The 23,075-nt window shown below is 45.2% G+C and overlaps 2 protein-coding genes and 2 long non-coding RNA genes across 4 annotated transcripts in view; 3 read left to right on the top strand and 1 right to left on the bottom strand.

The window, feature by feature from the left end:
* Positions 1-4,383, top strand: part of bcor (BCL6 corepressor) — a 28,049-nt gene extending 23,666 nt beyond the window's left edge. Inside the window, 5 exon segments of the mRNA XM_078091308.1 lie at positions 291-457; positions 767-912; positions 2,780-2,857; positions 2,996-3,149; positions 3,240-4,383. Coding sequence (XP_077947434.1) covers positions 291-457; positions 767-912; positions 2,780-2,857; positions 2,996-3,149; positions 3,240-3,570 — 876 coding nt within the window. The 3' untranslated portion in view covers positions 3,571-4,383.
* A 1,128-nt stretch (positions 4,384-5,511) lies between these two features.
* LOC120833647 (uncharacterized) lies at positions 5,512-14,510 on the bottom strand. Its single transcript, XR_005714367.2, has 4 exons — positions 14,392-14,510; positions 8,968-9,102; positions 8,664-8,806; positions 5,512-5,999 (listed from the first exon to the last, which is right to left on the bottom strand). It is a non-coding gene; the product is annotated as an uncharacterized LOC120833647 (long non-coding RNA).
* Positions 14,031-19,540, top strand: atp6ap2 (ATPase H+ transporting accessory protein 2). Its single transcript, XM_040200963.2, has 9 exons — positions 14,031-14,510; positions 16,260-16,390; positions 16,592-16,720; positions 16,813-16,908; positions 17,006-17,143; positions 17,507-17,560; positions 17,652-17,801; positions 17,903-18,022; positions 18,644-19,540. The coding sequence occupies exons 1-9, from the start codon at positions 14,408-14,410 to the stop codon at positions 18,836-18,838; spliced, it is 1,116 nt and encodes a 371-aa protein (XP_040056897.1). The 5' UTR covers positions 14,031-14,407; the 3' UTR covers positions 18,839-19,540.
* A 658-nt stretch (positions 19,541-20,198) lies between these two features.
* Positions 20,199-22,816, top strand: LOC120833646 (uncharacterized). Its single transcript, XR_005714366.2, has 3 exons — positions 20,199-20,406; positions 21,821-21,910; positions 22,194-22,816. It is a non-coding gene; the product is annotated as an uncharacterized LOC120833646 (long non-coding RNA).
* Positions 22,817-23,075: the final 259 nt, after the last annotated feature.

The raw sequence follows: 23,075 nt of genomic DNA, 5'->3' as shown, positions 1-23,075 counted from the left end.
TTCCATTCCGCTGCCCAACCGTCGTCACCGGCTGCCCGCGGTGGCGTCCGGGTCCAACCGAGGCGCACACATTTATGCACACTCACAAATTCTGGCAGGCTAAAGGCAGTTGTGTGTGTGTGTGTGTGTGTGTGTCACTTCCTCCTTTCCCCTAATTTCCCTCCCACAGGAACTGTAAAGCGGAAGGCCTGTTTGCGTGCGCGTCTGTCCCGCTCAGGCTTGCGCGTTTGGTCTGGCTCCCCCCCCCCTCTAAACCCCTCCCTCCCTCTGTGTTGGCTGCCTCTCTTCAGGAGGTGGTGCTGTACTGTCTGGAGAACCGAGTCTGCGAGGTGAATCACCGGGACTACGCCGGCTACTGCGCTCTCCACGAGGCGTGCGCCCGCGGCTGGCTCACCATTGTCCAGCACCTGCTGGACTACGGGGCCGACATCAACTGCAGCGCGCAGGACGGCACCAGGTAAACCCAACCCCTCCGCTCGCATGCGCCCATGCACGCACGAAACGCCCCACGCGGCTCGTGTGGACGGGGCAAACGCGGCGTGTTCTGACAGGGCGAGCGTCACGCGAGACTGCTCGCGGCAAACTCGCTCGGCAGGAGTGGTGATTTGAGAGATTAGCTGCGGCCGCTAACGGGAAGAGGCTCGCGCTTTGATCGCCGTGTTATTAGAGCGTAGGGCAGGGGGGGCGGGTCCCAACGGGCCACAAAGCACCGTACAAATGTTGCACGCCTGGTTGTCATTGACATGCACATCTTATGTGCGTCCAGGCCGATTCACGACGCCGTGGAGAACGACCACCTGGACGTCGTGCGCGTCTTGCTGTCCTACGGCGCCGACCCCACCCTGGCCACGTACTCTGGCCGCGGGCTGCTGAAGATGACCCACAGCGACGGCATGGAGCGCTTCCTCTCCGGTGAGTTCCACGTCCAGCCCCAGGCAGCTTCGGCCGGCCGGGGGCTCGCTGATGTCATTAACTGCAGCCTGACACCCCCACCCCCCCTCTTCCCCCACCCCCACCCAGCCCATGGAAACTCCCAGACCAGCGTCTGAATCTGTGCCATTTGAGAGCACACGTAGCTATTTTGGGCACCTTCAGATTCTGCACTTGGATTTCACTGATTTCACCGGATCAAATGTCATTTCCCGGCTCGTGTTTAAGTCGGAAATAAAGTTTCTCTACAATTATTCATGATTTCAGCAGCTGCACAGAATGCACATGCGTGTTTAATAGATACGGCTAAGTTACAAATTAAAAAATTACAAATTCACCTTAGGTCACTAAAAAAAAAAAATCCTGCATGTGAAATAGAGGATAAGAATCTGATTGAAATTAATGTTTTTATTGAGTGAAACTAAAGCGCACTAATAGTTTAGAACTATTTTGCAGTGACTGGAAGCTTCCTCCCTCCTGAAGACTAATTGGAATGCAATGAAATTAGGTTTTTAATGTTCATTGCGCACAAATAAGTTTAAATAAAAAAAGGATTTCCAGACAGCGGATGAAGCAGTCGATGCGGAGGTGGGGGGGGGGGGCTAAACATGCAACCTCCTCCCCGGTGCTCCGGTCCCCCAACGCTCTGACCTCTGTGCGACCTGTAGCAGCTACGAGTCCCCTCTCTGTGCACACCCTCCACCTCCCAACCGTCGAGACACGTCTGTCTCCGTCACGCCGTTACCCCCCCCCTCCGCCCCCCTCCCTCGACCACCTGTTAGACGGGGAGCCTCAGCCCGCTGGGTTGCGTGCTGCTGCCTCTGAGCTCCTCTATCTGGTTACTTAGCAACGCCAACTGTGTTTGCTCAGTGTATGTGCGGAAATGGGCTTCGCTCTGGCTGGAGACTCTGCTTTTGTATGCCGGCGCGCGCGCGTGTGTGTGCGTGCGTGCGTCTTTTCCAAGGCCGCCGCGGAGGAAATGAAAGCGCGTGCACAGGCGCTCCCTCCGCGTGCAGCCACCGCTTAATACGACACGAACATCCAGTTAAACCCGCTTATGTGAGACGCGGCGTGGGGGGGACGGGAGCGGGCGCGAGTCCATGCACGCAGGGGAGGACGCACGGCCGATTTAAACGCGCCCAGCTGGGGAAGTGCTGAATTTTGAAAAGAGAGCGTGGAGGGATCGATGGCTGCTGGATTGACGGAGGAGGAGGAGGAGGGGGGGTGGGGAGGAGGGCTGGGGGGGGGGGCAAAAGAGGGAAAAAAACAACAACCGCGCAAGCGATTGCGCCCTCCCTCCACCTGGTCCCACTCATCTGGAGGCCGTTAATCCCTCCAAACACACGCCAGACGCCCCACGCCTCAGCGCTGGCACAAAGCCCAGCTCTGTGTGTGTGTGTGTGTGTGCGCTTACCCAGCTCCCTTTGCTTGTTTGCCTGTGTGTGTGTGTGTGTGTGTGTGTGTGTGTGTGTGTGTGGACTCGGCGTCTGTGTGCGGTTCTTGTTTGATTCCTGGCAGCGCCGCTCTGAACCGAGCCAGCTTTAACCCAGCGGAGACGGTCGTTCTCCTCCCTGGTGGTACAGCCGCTGGCCCCTGACCACTGCCCCCCCCCCCTCCCCCCCCCCCTCCCCCTCCCCTCCTCCCCTCCCTCCCTCCCAACACATTTGCTCTGTTTGTTTTTCTTTCTCTCTCGGCGCCCTCCCCCCCCCTCCCCGTCCTCTTCCATTTTACTGCGCTCTTCATCCCTTTTTCCGCTGTAGTCTTAAAGGGCAGGCGCGTCAGCCTCTTTGCGTGTCCCCGAGGCTCCGGCTCTTGAATAATAGGCTCCGCTCCTCTCTGCTCTCCACAGATTATTTTTCCGACCTTCAGGGGCGCGCCGATGACGACCCGGGGCTTTATTGGGAGTTCTATGGCAGCGCCGTGTGTGGTGAGTGCTGCTGCGTGTTGGTTTTCGGATTTGACACCAAACACCCTCCAGTGCCGCCCGTCCTTGACGGTAACGGAGATGCGCCCGGATAATTATTCACGTGTGGCTCTTCTTTTTTTTTTTCTTTGTGCGTGTCAGAGTTGAGCGAGGAGGGCGGTGTCTATGACATCCTGGCCGATGCCCCGGGCCCGGAGGACGAGGAAGAGGACGACAAAAGAGAGGTGTTCGAGTTTGAGTTCTCTGACCGACCTCTGCTGCCGTGCTACAACATCCAGGTGTCCCTCTCTCAGGGGTGAGCTTTAATCCCAAGAGTTTATAAAAAAGGAAAAGTCTGTCGGCCCTCGTTCCTAATCCTCATTTTGATGCCCCCCCCTTCTTCCAGGCCGAGGAACTGGCTGCTTCTGTCCGACGTCCTGCGCCGAATGCGGATGTCGGGTCGCGGCTTCCGAACGGCGTTCCCCCACATGGAGGTGGTGACGGTGGCCGAGGCCGAGTTCTACCGACAGGCCTCCCTGTCGCAGCTCTTCTCCTGCCCGGAGGAGCTGGAGGGCTTCCACGCGGACAGCAAGGACCTGCTGGACCTGGTGGAGGACAGCGGCGAGCTGGCCGCCCTGCTGGGCTCCACGCTGGAGTGTCTGGACGACCGCTGGGACCGCCGTGGGGACAGGCTGAAGGACAAAATCAAGGCCATCCACAAGGTGGGCTCGTCCTGACCCCCCGGCGCCGGCAAAAACAGGACCCTTGATCCTTGATCCACCGGCTGCAGTCTGCCGCAGAAGCACCCGGGGGCCGCGATGACGCGCCTCGCGCTCCGGCCCGCTCTGGACCAGCACTGTACAGATGGACCGACCTGCTGGCTGATCGGGCTGCGGAAACGTGGTCCTCTGTTAACGGAGGACCAACACATTAGTGACTGAATAGACTTGATAATGGTCTTATTTTTCTAAATTAATATATGTATAAATAATAAATAAATAAATATAAATATATATATATATAAATAAATAAAATATCAAGCTTTTCTTTTGGATGTTGCTCACGACTCCTCTGAAAGATTTTGTACAGCAACAGAGTGCGGTGGTGTTGTCGGCGAGCGTGCAGCACATCGTGCATGCGTGCGTCTGTACAGGATAGTACTGGGACTGTGCTATTGAATGTGGTATTTGTGTTTATAGAAAGCACATGATGTCCTGTTTTTTTCTTTCCCCTCCTCAGACTTCAGCGCTGGCTTGAGCCTCAGGGGCCGTTCTGTTGTATCTTCTTTAGGTTCCAGTTTTGCTTCCTGTTAAGTCTGTAATTTAACATGCAAAACTACTCTACTGTTTGTATAATAAAGTTTTAAGATAATGTTGATATTTACCCTTCGGCACAGAGCTTGTATATAACAGGGAGGCTACTGCAGTAAAGTATTCTTTTCTTTTTTGTGTTCATTTTTTGTTTCAACTTTGTAATTAAATATCTCATAATTTGTATTTATATTTTACAAAAGAAGTTGCTTTAAAATAAATATACAAACTGCAAGATGACACGTGTTCTTGTGCCTCTTTTGTCTTCGTTGAATTAAAAACGCGCTGTGAAAACTTTTACCTTCCGTTGTGTCGAATTGAATCTTTGTTTAATTACGGAACGCAGCTCGCGCTGCGGACATCCGCGTCCTGCAGCGCCATCTCTTGGGCTCCTCGGGTTCTGTTCCTGCGTGCACTTTATTTGCGCAGCCACGACGGAACATCTAGCCCACTGCCATCGGACGCCGCGCGCTGAGAGGCGCGCGGCCTGCAGCGCCCTGCGGCGGCCGGCAGCTGTTACTACACGGGGAAATAATGCCCCCCCCCCAGTGACTGGTGGGAAAAAGAAACCCACCATGGTTCCTTGATCACTGAAATAACCTGACACTAATATTATTGAATATGGGTATGTTTTGTTTACATCGAGGCTTGATGGTGATAAATGGGCCTCATCGTATCTGGTAATATAATAAACCGATATTTGTCTGAACCAGTCACAATATCAATTTAAGCGTTACTGGATACGTCTGGTCAGCTTTTCTTTGAGTCGACAGATGCCACCGAAAGACCAAACCCCGGCGGACTCGATCAGTTGGGACGGTATAAGAAAGCATGTTTTTAGGAATTTAAAGCGGATATGTGCACCTCATTCTTCACTCTCAACCTTCTGACTATTCCTCACATTTTATTGCCAGTTGGTAATGATGTGCAGAAAAGCTTCTACTCTGGGCCATCCGGGATGTAAGCGGTGGATATTTTTTGGTCCACAGTGTGTGGGCTCATTCTGGGACGATTCTGCCATCATTTACAGTTTCATTCTGTCATGTAAATATGTTGAGTTTGTGTTTTTGAGATGTTGAAAATAATTTAAAAGTTTGCCGTTTAGAAAATCAGATCTGATCTCCTTGAGTACTTGTGAGTGCAACTGACAAATGGGTCGTACATGATCCTCTAAAACGAAGTGGGAGGTTTCCCACATCGTTCTAATTCACTGAGCATCTTCTTTACACTGAACACTATTGGATTATTACTTATAATTCATTATTAATTATTATGAATAATTTGCAGCTTTTAAGCTTATTGATGAGCAGAGTCTTACATGTTACTGTCTTACACAACGTTTTGAACATCACATCTTATTACAAAGTATTAAAACCATTTCCTGTTTATTGTCCTAACGCATCCACCATTGATACGAGGGCTGCTGCTGATTACTTAGTGATTCATTGACTAACCACATGGGCTGTAAATTCAGTAAAACATTCCAAGCCCCCAAAATATTCAGAAGGCTAAAATGCCTCACGCAGGTATTGATAAACCTCCTGTGATATGTCTCCCTCACCTCCCGGTCTGGTCACCGGGGCCCGGCTACATGAGGATTAACGGCTCTGGGTATTGACCATGGTCCAACATTCGGTCCCTGAGGAGCCATCGATGCATTTGGCTGCTCTAATCTCTGTTGTGGGGCTGCACTCATCCAATAGGGACAAGAGAATCACATAAGAGGGCGTGTTGGATCACCGGCCACATTCTGGAGGAACACCTGATGAAATGTGCACTGAAGACGTTGTGTGTGCCGTCTTCCACGCTGAGTTCCAACTCTCAGTCTGATGACGGATCTGAAGGCGTCCGGGATCCTGCGACACGTTGATAAGAAGCAGACTTTGAGACACTTTACTGGAACTAGAACCAGCGATTGAAGCTGTTTGCTTGACAGTAAATGTACCAAAGCGGCTGACAGAGTGAGATTATTGATCACTGATACTAATGATGAAATGATAATAATTGCAGAATAAGAAATATCAGCTAAAGTAAACGTCCCTTACTGACTGGATGATAAAATCTCTGTCTTGAGGGAAAGTTTCCACCGTAAAGCACAATTATGTTTTTTCCCGGCTAATTTACAACTGTGCATTTCATAATGTACATTTTACTTCACTACGCTTCTTTGACAGGTTCAGTTCCTACTCATTTTTTACAACAAAAGTTAGCCTGTGTTTCTGGAGAAACCATAAACCATTACATTTACAATGAAACGTCCATCACCTGCAGGAATACTTGGGTTTAGTTTGCATTGTGGGGAAAAATAAAAATGTCAAAGGCTACTGCAATGCATCATATTATAATGAATGTAAAGTACTATACACCTCGTCTCTAAACCTACTAAGGCTAAAAAATTGATATATTACTGACTCGTATTGTATACATATGCATTTTAGTGTTGTAATCATAAAATTATAATTATTATAGAGCCTTCAACAATATTTATTTAAGTGATCACAAAACAAGAATTGAACATAAAGACGAACACAATATGATCGTATGGCCAACGATGAGAGAATACACAATGTGAAATAGAGTAAAGCTAAGTTTAAAAGCAGGAATAGGTCATGGCTTCTACACAGATCCCGCCTTGGGTTGCTTACCTCACTGTGCCTGCACATCTGACACTTTCCTTAATCAAAAGGTTCCTGCCCCGCTGCAGCCTAGCAACCAATGGAACCTGATTAATTAAAACCCGTGGTTGTTTTACTACATTCCCAGAGCTGACGGGAATCACTTTGATAAATTGTCTCCTATCATTGATATATTTTGCGACCGATTTGACTATAAAGATGTTATGTCTCATCTTATTGAATGAGAACTCTTACATTTAATACCATTTTATTGGGGCATTACCCGTTTTCCTTTAGTACAGTTTTAGTCATTAGGTCTGCCTCGTGAAAACAACCCTTTGGCTTTGGCATCTCTTCTTCTGTAAACCGCATGAATGCATTACACAGCTGGGTGGAGATATGCTGTAAATTAGCATTAACATACATGTACTTTAGATAAAGCGGTACGCCAGAATGTCCGTGTGGACGAAGAAGAGCGTTGGATCGAACATTTCTGAAATGCAATAAAACAAGATGTTCAGTTATGTTCCTTTCCCAGATGCTTTCGGCCCTCGGATCTGCAGAGTTCAGCTTCGCAGCCATCAGGGTTTGTTGCAGGCGAGTTTGTTTGTATTGAAAGGGTCCAAATAGTGAACACGGTCTGCTGTAACATCAGCACGCGTCACCGCTCTGCTTCCATGGTCATTACTGGACGCAAATGTGTATATCATACAATGGTAAATATTTGTATGTTTGAATAGGTTTCATTTGCTATATGCTGATCATTTGGCCGTGGTGTCAGTAAATCATGCTCCTTGTTTCATTTGGATTTCTTTACCTATTTCTGTAATTACTGCAATGAGTCATATTTCCATATTCTCCCTTTTCCTGCGCCTTTTCTCGAGTAATTCTGCTGTTATAACCAGACGCACGACTCGGACAAAGATGGCTTCTTCCACCAGATGGAGACAAATCTAATCTGTTTTTGTTTACATTTGAGGGCCCAATATGGGATTATGTTGGTGATTGGAGAAATTAATTAATTTTATTTGTTGCCAGCTGAAACCTAAAAAGCTTAATATTTAGAAAAAGAAAATAAAAAATAATTGAATACAAAAAAATAAACATTATGCGGTGTTGTAACGACAAATAAAATATATATAATATATTTATGCGTAAACCCAACACACTGGTTAACAAAGATGAAAAGTTTACCAACTGGTGTTCAGCCCAGCAAGTTGTACAAAAACAGGGATGGAAGGGATTCAATAAAGACACGTGGAAGCAGATATTATATTACGCAAAACACTTTGTTATTGAAGCTGCTGTATCAAAGAGTAATTATATTATTCAAAAAGTAACTTCTATCTTGAGATGCAAACCTCCATGGAGTTGTGTAGACTTGTCTTGAAAGAATGTTTATCGCTTATCTGGAAAAGTTTCTGTAGATTCATTGCAAACCGCATGTCTCCCATTTCAGTTTGAAAAGTGACTTTGTGAATTTCATGTAGCTCCGGTGTTAAACCAAAATAGTAATAGCTTGTTGAGTTAGAAACTCTTTCACATCTGTAACTCGTGCTTAAGTCCAACAACCATCATTCATTCTGACTAAACAATTCTTTCGTAACACAAATAGTCTTGTTTGTAAAGCTGTTTTTGGATCTATGATCCTGGTTGTTGGTGTTAGTTTGCAGTCGTCACCATAATGGTGTTTGAGGATTGTTTCATTTATAACCCCATTTATTCACTTTTCTTTATTCATTCATTCTGAGGATGAAAATACAGATCTGTGTGCTTCCGGAATCGCACAGAAACATTACCGTGAGTCCTCCACCATTACAATCAATTTAATGATTCACTCTTTATTTCTATCCCTCTCAAACGGCGGCCTGTGTGTGTTTGTATGTGTGTGTTTTGTATATTGACCTGTAATCAGTTGAAAAAGGGATCCACCAGCTCTGCTTGACCTTCCTCGCTCTCCTCCACCCGAACACCATCTCGCCCTTCAGGCCTCCTCTTTGCTCCACTAATTGTGTCCCCACACAGCCCCCCGTCCAATGAGCCTCCGTCTGTCTCAGAAGAACAAACAGGTTTTAGATACTTCAAACTTCATCATCCTCATCCTACATTGGTTCTCTGCTCTGCAGCACTATTTACTGTATAAACAAATCAGTTTTCAGATTTGAGTTCAGAGACTCCCAGGAGCAACGTACTGGTATCTGTTGCTCACCGGTCACTCTGTCCCATCCGGTGGAAGCTTGTAGCTGGATGCCGAAGTCCATCTTGAAATCGCCTCTAGCGCAGCGGGACGGGACGTGCGTGTGACAGGCGGGAAAAGCGCCGGGGAAAAGTCGACTGGAAGAGGCTGCATGGCGGAGTGAAAAAAGAGCAGATGCTAAATTATCACATTTCCTGACAAGAGTCACAGAACCCGTTGGTGAACATCAAGACGTTGATGAGCTTTGCTGATCGGTGAGCACTACTTCACAAAATATCCCTTTAAAATGTCATTCATGAGCCAATTCACCTCACATTTTACATTTGGCTTGAAAGAAATGAGATTAGTTACAAAATAATCTGAGTACAGATTAATAGTACACTACCTCAGAGTGTCACCCAGGGATAACATTCAAAGATTCATTTACACACTGTTTACACCCTGTGTATTGAAATTCTTGTACTCCGACCAATTTTAAAATTAAAATTAAAATAAGAATAAGAATACAATATTTACATAAATGTACATGAAATAAAAAATGAGGTAAGGAAAAGGCAGAAATGAGGTGACGAGGAAAAGTGCAAAACTGAGCAGGTTGTAAAAGAAAAAAACTAAAATGAAATGTGTGCAATATAAATTAACAGTACAGTAACAGTAAGTAAATCCTAACAAGCTACCCCGAGGTATTTGAAGCTGCTCACCCTCTTAACTTCAATAAGATAATCAGGACATTCAGATGTATTTCAAAATGAAAACCCTTCAAAATGTCATTTATGAGCCAACTTCCTTTAAATTCAGATTAGATTTTAAGAGAAATGGTGAATAGTTACATAATAGTTTCACTTCAAAATACTGGTACACCGCCTCAAAGGAATAACTCCTGGGTAATCAGGACATTCTGATTTCAAAAGGAAAGCCCTTAAAAATCTTGTTTATGAACCAATTTCCTTCTAATTTCAGATTACATTTAAAAAGAAAAAAGTTACATATTACTTTCACTTTAGATGTATAGTACACCAACACAGGGTATAACTCAGTAAAGAAATCAAGACATTCTGATTGTACCCTGAATTCATGAGCCAACTTCCTTGTAATTTCAGATTTGATTTGAAAGGAAATGGTCCAGAGTTACATAATAGTGCACTACCTCAGTGTCACTCACTATGACATTCTGATGTTGAATTTAAATGAATGAGCTGTGTTCCATCTAAATTATAATATGAGAGATGTGATCCCTGCATTCTTTAACCACTTCTTCTACATCAGGGGTCTCAAACTCAAATCAGCTGCGGGCCAGATGCAGCCCACTTCCACCGAACGCGGGCCAGACTAGCGTCCGAACGGCATGGTCGACAATAACACAACTTAACACTCACTTTCAAAAGCAGTCATTGAACCCCACCCTGGGGGATCGGTCCGAATGAGACTACAACACTAGTCCTCCTTTAACTCAGCGGGGGAGACCTAAGGTCATGTGACCGTGGAATTCCTTTATAGCCAAACGTGAAGTTACGTGAATCGAAGCTGCGTAGTGATGGACGGAGACGCTCGTCGGTGACGTCAGATGCTTCACGTGTTGTTAGTGTGAGTCGTAAAGGAAAACTTTATTAAACGAGCGATGCTAACGGTTAGTCACATGATCACCTGCGCGAAAGAGGGCAGGAAACTGAATTTCACCCTCCTGCTCTCTGCACCTCGGCCGACACACACGACCCGCCCCCCATGTCAGTCACATGCATGCCACGTTCACTGGACAAGCACACAGTAGGAAATCAGAACATCATAACATGTCCCACACAGCAGCTGACAGTGGGGTTACAGTATAAAACTTGCCGGCCGCACTAACATTACACTTCTGGCCTTCTGGCCTCCCACATATTAAGGATGGGGCCACAAAATATCGTTCCGAGGGCCGCAATTGGCCCGTGGGCCGCGAGTTTGAGACCCCTGTTCTACATCATCATTAAAAGCTCCTCTCTCTTCCAGAATTAATTACAAGGCCCTCTGAGCAGAGAAGCTTTCTCCGTCTTTCTTATCGTGTGATAAGGAACCTCATTGGCGATGCTGCATGTATTGGGCCGTGCTCCATGTAACATTAGCGCATACAGGTGGTCATTGATATATGTTCTTCACAGATATAGACCAGTATAAGGCCAATATTAAATCATGTATTGGATCATTTGTCTTTGGAACTTTATACAAGGGTTGCTGTACATGCTGAATCGATGCTTTTTTTTGAAATCCTGTAAATTGCCAGGGTTTTTTGTTTGTTTGACGGCACAACATTATTCTTTTGGGACTTCAATTACAATTTACTTTTCATTGGCGTATTTTTGTGCAGATCAACCTAAAATAAAAGACAATTTGTGTCCCTGAACATTAACCAACGAATGGCATTTCTTGAGTAATTCAAGACCCTCCAGGAGTTGTTGGATGTGTTGGATCCTGCAGAACTTGAACGATAAAGCCGAAGACACTGATTCTATATGGAACTTGGATCCTGCTGCTTTCTTCTCTTTCTCCCGCTTGTAGCAAACAAAGAGCGTCTCTCAAAAGGAATAAAAGGGAACTTTGCCCAAAGCGGAGGACTCAGCAGGTGCGTGGTGGGACGGGCCGCTGAGGCTCAGCTGAGAGCAGGCTCATCCTTCAGAGGACCGGTAGTTTGATCCCTAGGGCCACTATTGATCATGCCGTCAATAATAATCACAAATGATGCGCCTTATTAGTTGTTTTCGTCCTGTCTGCCTGTTCAATTAACTCTCCTGTCATTCCGGATCCTGTCATCCACACCCGGTCATCTCTCATTCCCTTCCCGTGGTCCTCGTGCCCTCCTCACCTGCAGCCCATTCCCTCAGTAGTCCCTCTTTATTTAGGTCCCCTCACTTACACTTGTCCTCTGCCAGATTGTGTTGTGTGTTATTGCCAAGCGCTCCATTTCATCCTGCCCATCTGCCTGTTTCGTTTGCCCGTCGAATCGACCTAAGATTTTTGCCTAAAAGTTCAAATAGGATCAGAAATACTGCCTGCTAACATTCAGGTCACATGCAAACATCCAAAGCTTTATCAAAAATACCAAATCATTTTGAGTTAACATTGACCATAATCCCAAATATAATTTGTAAAGTTTAAATCGAATCTAGTTTAAGAAATCTTAAAGATGAATTAACATCATCACTACAGCTGAACCCTTTCAATAGTTTCCACTTTCACGGAACGGAAGGTCATTTGGTGATTAAATGTGATTTTAAAAGTGTCCAAACAGACCCTGCTCTCCCTTTCTGATGCATACAGCTGAGAACCTTTTATTATTTGGGACCAGTCATCCCAGTCATTAAGCGGTTGACTGGGTACATTGACTAAGTAAAGAGTAGGAGTAACATGCAAGGCGGGGGCCCAAAGCCCCTCAGTAGACCAATCCGACGATGCTCCGCATCACATCCTGAACATGCCTTCAGTGAAAAGATCAGCCTTTAATCTTTGCTCACATGAGCGTCTCTAAATCAGGCACTGAAGTGGCTATAGAGGTCCGCTAAAGAAGAAAACACCGGTTTTGGGGGGGGGGGGGGGGGGGGGGGGGGCTCTGCAGGTGGCTCTAAATTAGCGGTTAAGTGTGTACACACACACACACACACACTCACACACACACTCACACACAGATCTGGTTCAGCTTAAAAAAACCTGAGGGGAACAAGACAAAGCAGATACGATCCAAGCTAAATTCCCATGTGCCCTATCTCTGCAGAGTGGGGGTGTTAAGAGATGTCTGGCAGGCGGCCAAGGCTCGGGCCAAAAATCCTGGGTTGATCCACCAACTGACAATGGAGCTTTAAAGAGGGACGTGGGCAATCCTGCCCCTCGGGCCATAAATAACCCCCTGGGAACACTCTGGAGAAAGCAGACCCAAATCATCATCAGGCTGCGGGACAATCTTAACATCTACTTTCATGTTGGCAGCATTAAGAACTCAGCCTGGCAGACCTCAGGTGAAACACTGAAGTCAGAGTCGTACCCTGAGGCAGCAGGAGCAGGAGGAGCAACCTGAAGAGCTCCTCTCCGACTAACACCCCTCTCTGCTGCAGCATGTCATTTTACAACCTATATTATAAATATAATAATATAATAATAGTTGAGATGAAAACCTTTCTTTCAATCACCAGAATTATACTGCTTGGTAATGTAAATGTTGCACAATGCTAGCATGTAAAGTTTGTGGTAGCAATTAAAGCAATAGCCTCACTTTAGCAGCATAGTCTATGGCGTACTGTCCTCAGGCAACAAACTACCTTTTAGGATCTTACTCATGAAAAGTGCCCATGGTGGGTGTGATCCTTTCTCCTGGGGTGAAGTATTCTTTTCAGGCGGATCCGGCCCCCCAGGGGGTCCAGCTCGGCCCACCGGCTGACTTTGCTCAGTGTGAAAATGACAGAAAGATGTAAATTGCATATGTATAAAAGTAGCTGGTATTCCTAAAAAAGTGCATGAGGGGTCGCAACTCTGTGAGTGAGCACGTGCGTTAAACCAGGCCCTTAAAATCAATTAATGTAGATAATGTTTTTGCATTGTTCATGCCTTGCAAATAAATGCTTTGCTACTTGTTAAAAGCCAAATCCCCTCATATAATGATTTCTACATGTCATTTATATTAGCTCACACAAACACTCCATCCATCTGTCTGGCCCGGCCACTCTCACATTTTAGAACCCATTGTGGCCCGCGAGTCAAAAGGTTTGCCCACCCCTGGACCAGGGGGATCAGGTCACCAACCTAGATCCCTTCCATGGGAAAAATAAATCACGTCAGGGGGGTAGATTGCCATGACATGGATTGAAAAGTTGAATGAAAAGTAGCTCCCGACCCTAAAATGTGCGTGCCGGGCACCCCTGCATGACCTTTCGACCACAGCGTTCCCCCAGGCAGCAGCGTCTGCCTGGAAATGGCGCCCACCCCCCCCCTCCCCCGTCGGTTGGATCAGCTTGAGAACAAAGTGGGCAGTAAATTAAAATTGAATTACTCACCCCTGAGTAAGATACATAACCTGTTTAAAATGTGAATAACGTAATATAAACAGTTCACTTATGTATTTTTGATAGTTGAATTACTTATTTTGTTAATGTTTCTATTCTAAGATAGAATACGCAGAGGAAGAATAAAATGTGTTTTTTGTCACATGCTCGAAAAAAATGTCATGAAATATTTTTCCCACGAAAAATAAAAATGACACAGAGCGTCATTCACACATGAATCAATACGTTTAGTCCACAACTTTAAATTCATACGCACTACTTTTCATTTCGTTGAATGGTTGGATTGTACTTGTAACAGAGAAGACAAATTTACCCTATTCCAGCAAACATTGTAGTATTGCTACTTTTAAAGTAAAAGTAGAGTATATAGAGTATTTTGAGACATATATTATCCCATCGTGCATTGCGGTACCTTGACGTCAGGTCACATGATCACTGCTGCACCAAGAAGAAAGATGTCGCTGACAGACTGGCGAAGGATGGAGGCTGTATTATCCGCGGCGTTTGCCCTCTGCTTACTTGCCTCAACCGGTAAGAAATGCGGAACGATAGAAAACTATGATTCCATGTTTTAGTGTAATTCTTCTCTTGGATAAATATAAGATCAACGCGTCACGTATCCACTCGGTTTGCGAAGGACAACCTATGTTGGAACATCCGTAACATCGCCGTCTAACGTTAGCTTGCTGCTAACTGTTAATCCTTATGTCAAGGAACGTCATGCGGCTGTTTCGCGTCAGTCACTAGGAATGTGTGAATAGTACTGTGTAGTGTCGGGTAATTGGACCGGCTCGAGCTTCTAACCATCGGAGTTGAGATTAGATGTGAAACATCATAATTTTAGCTCAATGGTAACGCTTAACGTATTTGGAAAAAGCGTGAGACGTGCGTGGTTGATTGCTTGTTGTTTGTCGCACGTCGGTGGTCTTCTAACATGGACGGAAAACGTCCTTTTGGCTGCTTCCTTGTTGCTGGTTACTAACGCACACAAGACCGTGTGCTGTCACGTGACCGGCTGTCGCCGGGCAGTTCCTCTTTACTACTCATCAGCTCTGTCACGAGTCGGCCTACATCCGGGGTACGGTGACGTCACTGGTTCGTCTTCACTGCCACTCGTGAGGTCCAGTCAGGCTGTGCTGCTGTTTGCTGTGATGTTCAATTACCATATGAGTTAATTATATAAGGTCTCTGCCGTGCTCTGTTAGTGCACGGCAGCAGATGAAGAGGGTCAGTAACGTGGTCTGCATTTGCATTTGATGGTATGATATATTTAAAAACAAGATTCAGCCAGATACAATAGCAAACAAAAAGCAGAAATAATGTATGATACATGATTACAGTGTAAAAAAATCATTTAATTGACGTCATGCACATTGCAAATATTTGAATTGTTTGTATTTATGGTGTACTGGGAGCTTTGAGGATTGTTCCAAACTTGCTCTAAAGTTGTTTTATGGTTGAAATGTCAAAGCTCAAAAAAGGGAGAGAGTTCGGCTTCCTAACAGCCTGGTGGACAAAGCTGTTTAAAGGTCTGGTGGTATGAGGCTGAGGCTCCAGTATCTTCTCCTAGAGGGCAGGAGGCCGAAGAGACCGTGTGAGGGGCGGCAGCGGCGGCTTTGACAGTGACTTTGTTGACTGTCCCACTGGAGGTCCTCACTGATGTCCACTGCTAGGAATTTTGGGCTGCTCACTCTCTACCTCATCAACACCCACCACGTCAGTGTGGCCTCTCCGGAAGTCAACAACAATCTCCTTGATTGAGCTGGTGGTTTTCTCTATCCACGTGGTCACAAGGCTGACCTCCTTCCTACAATGGGTCCACCAGAGTTGTGTCGTCTGCAAACCTGGCCATGTTATTGTATCCTTATGGTTGAAATGCACTTCAGTCGCTTTGGATAAAAGCTAAATGATATGTCATGGTGCTGCCTGGGTCGACAGGGTAAAGCGCAGTGGACTGAGCACACAGCCTTGAGGGACTCCTGTGCGCAGTGGACTGAGCACACAGCCTTGAGGGACTCCTGTGCGCAGTGGACTGAGCACACAGCCTTGAGGGGCTCCTGTGCTCAGTGTGATGCTGCACGAGGTGTTGTTGCCGACACAAACTGCTTGTGGCCTCTCAGTGAGTCCAGCAGCCAGGTGTTGAGCCCCAGGTGGTCAAGTTTACAACTGAGTTGTTGTGGGATTATGGTTTTGAATGCTGAACTTTTGGAAGTATATCTACTGCTGCTAAATGTTTGCTATGCCAGGTGTTGACTGACATTCCTCTGGCTTTCCTCACAGGTGTACATGGAGACAGTTTTACGATCCTGCAGTCTCCAGAGTTTGTGTCCTTCCAGAAAGGAGACTGGCCCGTCTCCGGAGAAAAGATCCCTGACCTGGTTGCTTTAACCATGGGCTTCTCTGTTCAAGAGGTGTGTTGTTATTGGTTGAATGCTCCACTGTTTGAGTTATATTTTGTATCTAGAGAAGTACAGATTTAGCTAAGAGAGACTGCTACAGTATTTGCCCAGAAACACCACTCCTAATGATTTATATTGTTTTTCCCCAAAACATAAATAAGCAACCTTATGCTAAAGTTCACCGTCGCTTCCGATGTGTGTTCATTTGCACAGGACCTGACGTGGCCGGGCCTCCAGGCTGGCCCGCTGTTCCAGCGTCCCCGCGCCAACGTCCTGGTGGTGGTGAGAGGCACGGACGCTCTGGCCCTGCCTCAGAGCGTGGCCTCCTATCCCCTGGAGAATGTGAGTCAAACAGGACTGTGGAAGCGTGTTTGTGTTTTAGTACGCGATGGAATTTGCCTCAGTTAGTCATTGGGTCTTCTTCTCCCCTGCAGCCGGTGCCCTTCACTTTGGATAGTGTCGCGGAGACGGTACACTCTTTGTTTGCTGAGGACACACCTGTGGTGCTGCAGCTGGCCCCCAGTGAGGAGGTAATGCAAATACACTGGAGACCAAAAGAAGCACAGGCGACATCCGTGCCATGACTTTTAAAAGTGGAATAATACTTGTGTTTGTTGTCTCTCTCAGAGGTTGTATATGCTGGGGAAGGCCAATGCTGTGTTTGAGGACCTACCCGTTACCCTGCAGCAGATCCGTGCCCGTTTGTCCCAGGATGGCTCTGTTTTGGCCTCCCTGCCGCTCAACTCCCTCAGCAGAAACGCAGAGGTCGGTTTGTCAAGCGGCTGCTGGCAGCGCCTGACTCCATTCTTTTACATGTGCGTTTTAAAGACGTGTGACAGCCTGCATGAAGGCTGATTTGAGCTCTAAGACCACCATCGCTCTACCTCCAGAAGAGGGTATCAACTCCATACTCTCAAGCAGAATACACACAGTATTCACCGTTTGTTGCTAAGCGCCGTCGCGAGAAGTAAAATACCATACTTTCTTTTTTTGTTTCTGGGTATTTCTGCAAACTGAACAGATGACACCTGTGAGATTGAGATTGTAGTCGTCAACTAGTCCTTAAAATGGATCAAGGGGTTCACTGACCTCTGCCTCTCTTACCCTTTGAACGGTTCTTGCTTTTAGGCTGATTTGCTCTTCCTGTCTGAGGTCCAGGTACTGCACGACATCACAGCTCTGGTAAGTGATCGGGGTCGGACGAAATCCGTTTGAAGATGGAGTTAGTTGTTGCATAGCGGCTCAGATATCTCTGCCACCTCCTCTGTTGTAGCTCCAGAGACACAGACATTTGGCCAAGGACCACTCACCAGACCTGTACTCTTTGGAGTTGTCCGGTCTGGAGGAGCTCAGCAAGCTCTACGGCAAGGACTCCCCCCAGTACCACGATGCCTCTGCTATTCTGGCCTCTGTCCTGCAGAAGGTAGGGAGAAGTTCTCAACAGGCCTCATTCACAGAATCTTTTCAGTTTCCAACTTAATGTCTACAATACGAACAATGCTTCTTGTTTTTTTTCCACTGTAGTTTGGGGAGGATGTGTATAGTCTCTATGGCAACAGCGCTGTGGTGGAGGTTGTTACAGTCAAGTCCTTCCAGGCTCCTTTGACCAGGAAGTCCCGATCGATCCTGGAATCCAAACAGATTGTGAGTGTAAAACAAAAGTTTAATGACACAAGGCATTAATGAAAATTTGTATAGCATCATAAAATAGTTAACAGAATATTATGAACCCTCTTCTAGTGCTGTACATCGCCGCCTGCAGAATAAAGTTGAATCAACACCTCTGTAAAATAGATCAGAAAACCCTGAACATTATAACCTTTAAGTCGTTAAGGCAATGTATATTTCAGGGCTGTTCTTTAAGAATCCGATCACCCATTTTAGCATCATGTCATAGCACAGATGTAAATGTCAACATCAAGAACGGCTGTACATAACTTAAGAGCGCTGGTCTCACGGCTTGCTATTGCACGTGGGCGACTGGAAGTAGGCATCTTAGGGATATGTGCTTTATAGTGCGATGTGGACCGATCATGTGCACCACGTGTTGTGATGTTAACGGCTGAAATCGTGCACCAAAATAAAACGGATGACCTACACCAGTAGTACTTACTGTCTGAACCCTGGTGTGGACTTTAAACCCAACTCCTTTTTCTGTTTGGCAGTGGAAGCAATTAACGCTTTGATCGGTCTTTCTAGTGATGCATGCTCAGTGGACGTCTGGCGTAGCAACCGTTGTTTGACTTTGGTTTTTATGTTTTGCAGAGTAACCCTGGCAGCCCTTACAACCTGGCCTACAAGTACAACTTCCAGTATGCCGTGGTCTTCAACATTGTGCTGTGGCTGATGATCGCTCTGGCCCTGGCCGTCATCGCCGTCGCCTACAACCTGTGGAACATGGACCCGGGGTACGACAGCATCATCTACAGGATGACCAACCAGAAGATCAGGGTGGACTGAGTCCTGACTGCCAGCACTCCGGTTGTCCCCGTGGGTCCCTCTAGTGAATGTTTGTGTTTGGTGTGAGGTCTCGTTTAGTGAAATAATGTGACAGCTTGATGGGAGGAAGGAGCGTAACTTTGTTTACAATGGGAGAGCAGGATAACGGACAAAAGAATATCAACATTACAGTAACGGTTGTTAACTGTTCTTACATAAAGTGGTTTGATATCCTCCGTCACTGATCCATTCACACTTCCTCCCTTCAAGCTCGTCTCACATCGTTCCTTAAGACTTAAACCCTCACTAAATATGTTTCATTTGTTTACCTTGTGATTGCAACTGGTTTTATTGTTAAAAGAAATTGTAATATAAAGAAAGAGTCCTGCAAAATTGTTGTGCTTGTCTTGCTGTGTGAAATGTTTGAAGCTAATTTAAATCTGTGTATATATTGACTATACAAATGCAACTGTATGAGATACTGCTGTGCTCTTATTGTGAAAAGGATGTGGGCAGCGTTTAGTGCAGGTGGGTTTCTGCTCTGCTTCCATTGCAAATGCAAAATACACAATGGTTACATGAATAATTGACCATTATGTTGTTACAATTGGACAAGGATAAATGAAGCTCTGTAAATTGCAATAAATGCGTCAATAAATTATTAGATGTATCACCCTGATTGAGGGGTAGCAGTGTTTCATTAATAAAAGCATGTGAATCAGAGTTGTAAGGTTTTACATGAACTTTTAATTGTTTTTCTTCCCTTTTTGGCTTAAACCTTTAAAGTGTAGTTAAATGTCCTGTTTACTGCATAGATTGTCTGCAGTTACAGCTAAGATGTGGTTGTCCTGTGAACTCTTTTGGTTTCGTCCTGTTAGCGGAAGCCGCTCTTCCCTCCTATTGTTTCTTCTCTTCGTTTATCATCTACACCTCCTCGGGTTTTCTTGTGACTCGGCATCTTTGGGGCTCTTATCTTGGGACCAGGAACCATCGGACTAACTACCAAACTATATTGGACTAAATGTAGGGTTATAGAAAACAAATAAAATAAAAATGTCGATTGAATTGTGCCAGTTATAATAAGTTCAACCTGCCACAGTGAACTACACCAATGTCTAAAGTATAGTTGGTATCAGTCACGATACTGTTGTGAAGTAACTAAGTTACATACTCTCTGATAACTATTAGTTCGAATATATCTTTGTCAGGGTTTTACGTGAAGGATCGGTTAAAAAATACTCCCAGCAAAGCACTCAGAAAAATAAAACACAAGACTCATCTCTTTTGTTCAATAACTTCAACATCGAAGTAATAAATTGTTTCTATTATTCTGTTCAGTCTCGGGGAAGTTTCCGACCTGTTGTGTAACAGCTCAGCCAATCAGAGTAGAGTAGAGAGCTCCAGGCCCCGCCCCTCGCACAGCACGTTTACGTAATTCGTGGCTCGAGCTTTTGTAACATGACTTGGTATTTATACCGGAAACAGAGACGGGAAACAGCGCAGAGGAGGATTGAAACACGACGGACAAAGATTTCTCACTAAGATATTAAAACACGGACGAACAACGATGGTCTGACTGCTAATAAAAGGTAGGAATTCATCACACGTTCGTTGATAAAGCCCACCGAGGAGAGGCTGCTGTTGTCATCGTGTCAGTAGTGACATTACTAGTCATGTAACGTCACCCATCTACCAATCGATTGATTATTTTCATTGTACACCACAGCAATGGAGTTGAAATGACTTTCAGCTTTAATTTGAGGGTATTTACATCCAAATCGGGTGAACGGTGTTGGAATTACAACAAATTCAAATGTGGCCACCCTCTTTTTAAGGGACCAAAAGTAATTGGACAATTTGCTGCTCAGTTGTCAGCTCGGGTGTGTGTCATTCTCTCTTTTTCCATTTGCAAGGAGTAGATAAAAGGTCTAGAGTTCATTTCAGGTGTTGTTTTTGTGTTTGGAATTTGTTGCGGTCAACTCTCAACATGAAGTCCAAAGAGCTGTCGCTAGTACCACGGAAGACAACTGTGGTGGATGACACAAGATGTGGAATGTTCTGCAATGGCCAAGTCCATCACCTGACCTGAATCCAATTGAGCACGCATTTCACTTCCTGAAGACAAAACTGAAGGGAAAATGCCCCAAGAACCAGCAGGAACTGAAGGCGGCTGCATTAGAGGCCTGGCAGAGCTTCACCAGAGACGAAACCCAGCGTCTGGTGACGTCTATGGAATCCAGACTTCAGGCTCACTGCAAAGGATTTTCAACGAAGTATTAAAAGTGACAATTAGATTAATGATTATATTCATTTTTCCAATTACTTTTGGTCCCATCAAGTTAAAGCTGAAAGTCTGCACTTAAAGCACATATTTTTTTTCATTTCAACTCCATTGTTGTGGTGGACAGAGCCAAAATAATGAAAAACATGTCAATGTCCAAATATTTATGTACTTGACCGTATATAGTTGTTGGATATATATATATATATATATATATAATATATATATATATATATATATAAACATTTTTTTGTTGTCGTCCTTGTTTTGACTCATAAATTGCAGTTTATTGTAATGTACTGTTGGCATCACAGGAATCAAAGTCCAAAATGTATGCGGAGGCATACATGGAGAATAAGGCTGATTCTGATCTATTGATGTTTAAGCTCTATGCCATGTGAATTGTAAAGTGGCAAAAGTACAGTAGATTGGAAAAAAACTCCTTTCTACTACTCTACATTCAGATGGAAATATTGCCTATGCCTAATACTACATATAATTAATTATTGAATATCCATCACAACGGGAACAATAAGTGACTCATCGATTTAAGTTAGCAGTATATAGAGTCGTGATATGACCGTGCTCTTTACCGCCTGAGACAGTCAAGCTACTACCATTGTGAATTATTAGTAATTTGTAATAAAAGTTGGCCAGTTGGTATTTTTCTCTGCTAATATTGTTTTACTCAACCCAAATGCGTGACTTTCTTCCCACCTCAGCCGGCGCCTACGTGGTCCGGAAGATTCGGGCTTCGGTCACAGCTGGAGAGCAGCTGGAGAAGCCCATCATCACACCATGTAGTGCTAGTGGTAAGACTTTAACGACTAGATGTAGAGTGTAATGAATTATCTGTTAATCAATTCCCATTATTTCTTGAAGTGATGAAGATATGATCACTGTCTTTTCTACTGCAACCCTGCTGGATCTTGTGCAATAACAATTACTCTAATGCCATAAATACATTCATGCTTGGGCAATAATGACACTCACTAGCGCATTTTTAAATATGCATATTTATACAGATTAGGTGAATCAAAGGAGTTTTATTCTGGACATGTCGCTGAATCACATGGCTTTCTCTTTTCTACTTAGCTAAAATGAGAGTGGAGCATGGGGCGGGTGGAGGCGCCCCTTCTGCAGCACTGATCCCAGGGCTTGAAGAAGGTGTCGGCGGGGCGGAAGCCTCGGGGGGGTCCTCAAAGAAAGCTGTGCAGAAATGTGGCTCCTGACGTTAAAGACCACGCTGGACCCCGGAGACGGTCACCGCAACAGAAAAACAGAATTCTTCATCTTTGAATACAGCGTTTACTTTGAAGGACTATAACACGGACATTCTCCCTACATACAGAATCATTTAGAGGCAATGCTCAACTTTAAGTTCTAAACTAAAATGTTCCAAACAAACTCAACCTGAAATCCAAGGACCATAATGTCACTGTTTTCCTTCGTCCATGCTGCTTTCAGGGGACAAAGTCCAGCTCTTACTGACACACATCTCGACTTTCCATCAGAAGACACGAATAACTATCATCTTGACTCCTTTGCCTTTGATGGGCCACACAGAATGCAACAGGCACCTGAATGTAATGGAGTCGTCCATGTTATTAAATGTATGTGGTACTGCAGTGTTTGAAGGCAGCATCACCAACCTCCCTGTGGGGGCCGAGCCCGCCTGATGTTTCTCCTGCCGTATCAATAAATACATTATATAACAATGTGGCTGTTGTCTTTGTGTACATGTCTGGGTCAATTGTTTTAGAGTTGAGTGTAATCTCAAAGAAACTTTGATTTGTCAAAGTAGGAAAGATTCAGGTTTCAAAAAGTAACATTATTAATGGCAACAGCACCTAAGAGGGTTCAGCCACCATTAATCATACTAATAACACCTGTACTATTTCCTGCGATGACATGTGGAATTATGGCCTTCACAATAAGTCTACTTATTAACCACGAAAAATCACAAACGATAATTAT

Source organism: Gasterosteus aculeatus, chromosome 16 (assembly GCF_964276395.1).
Source record: "Gasterosteus aculeatus chromosome 16, fGasAcu3.hap1.1, whole genome shotgun sequence".
Classification (NCBI taxonomy): Eukaryota; Metazoa; Chordata; class Actinopteri; order Perciformes; family Gasterosteidae; genus Gasterosteus; species Gasterosteus aculeatus.
The sequence above is the reverse complement of the archived record's forward strand: the minus strand, read 5'-3'. Positions and strand labels throughout refer to the sequence as shown.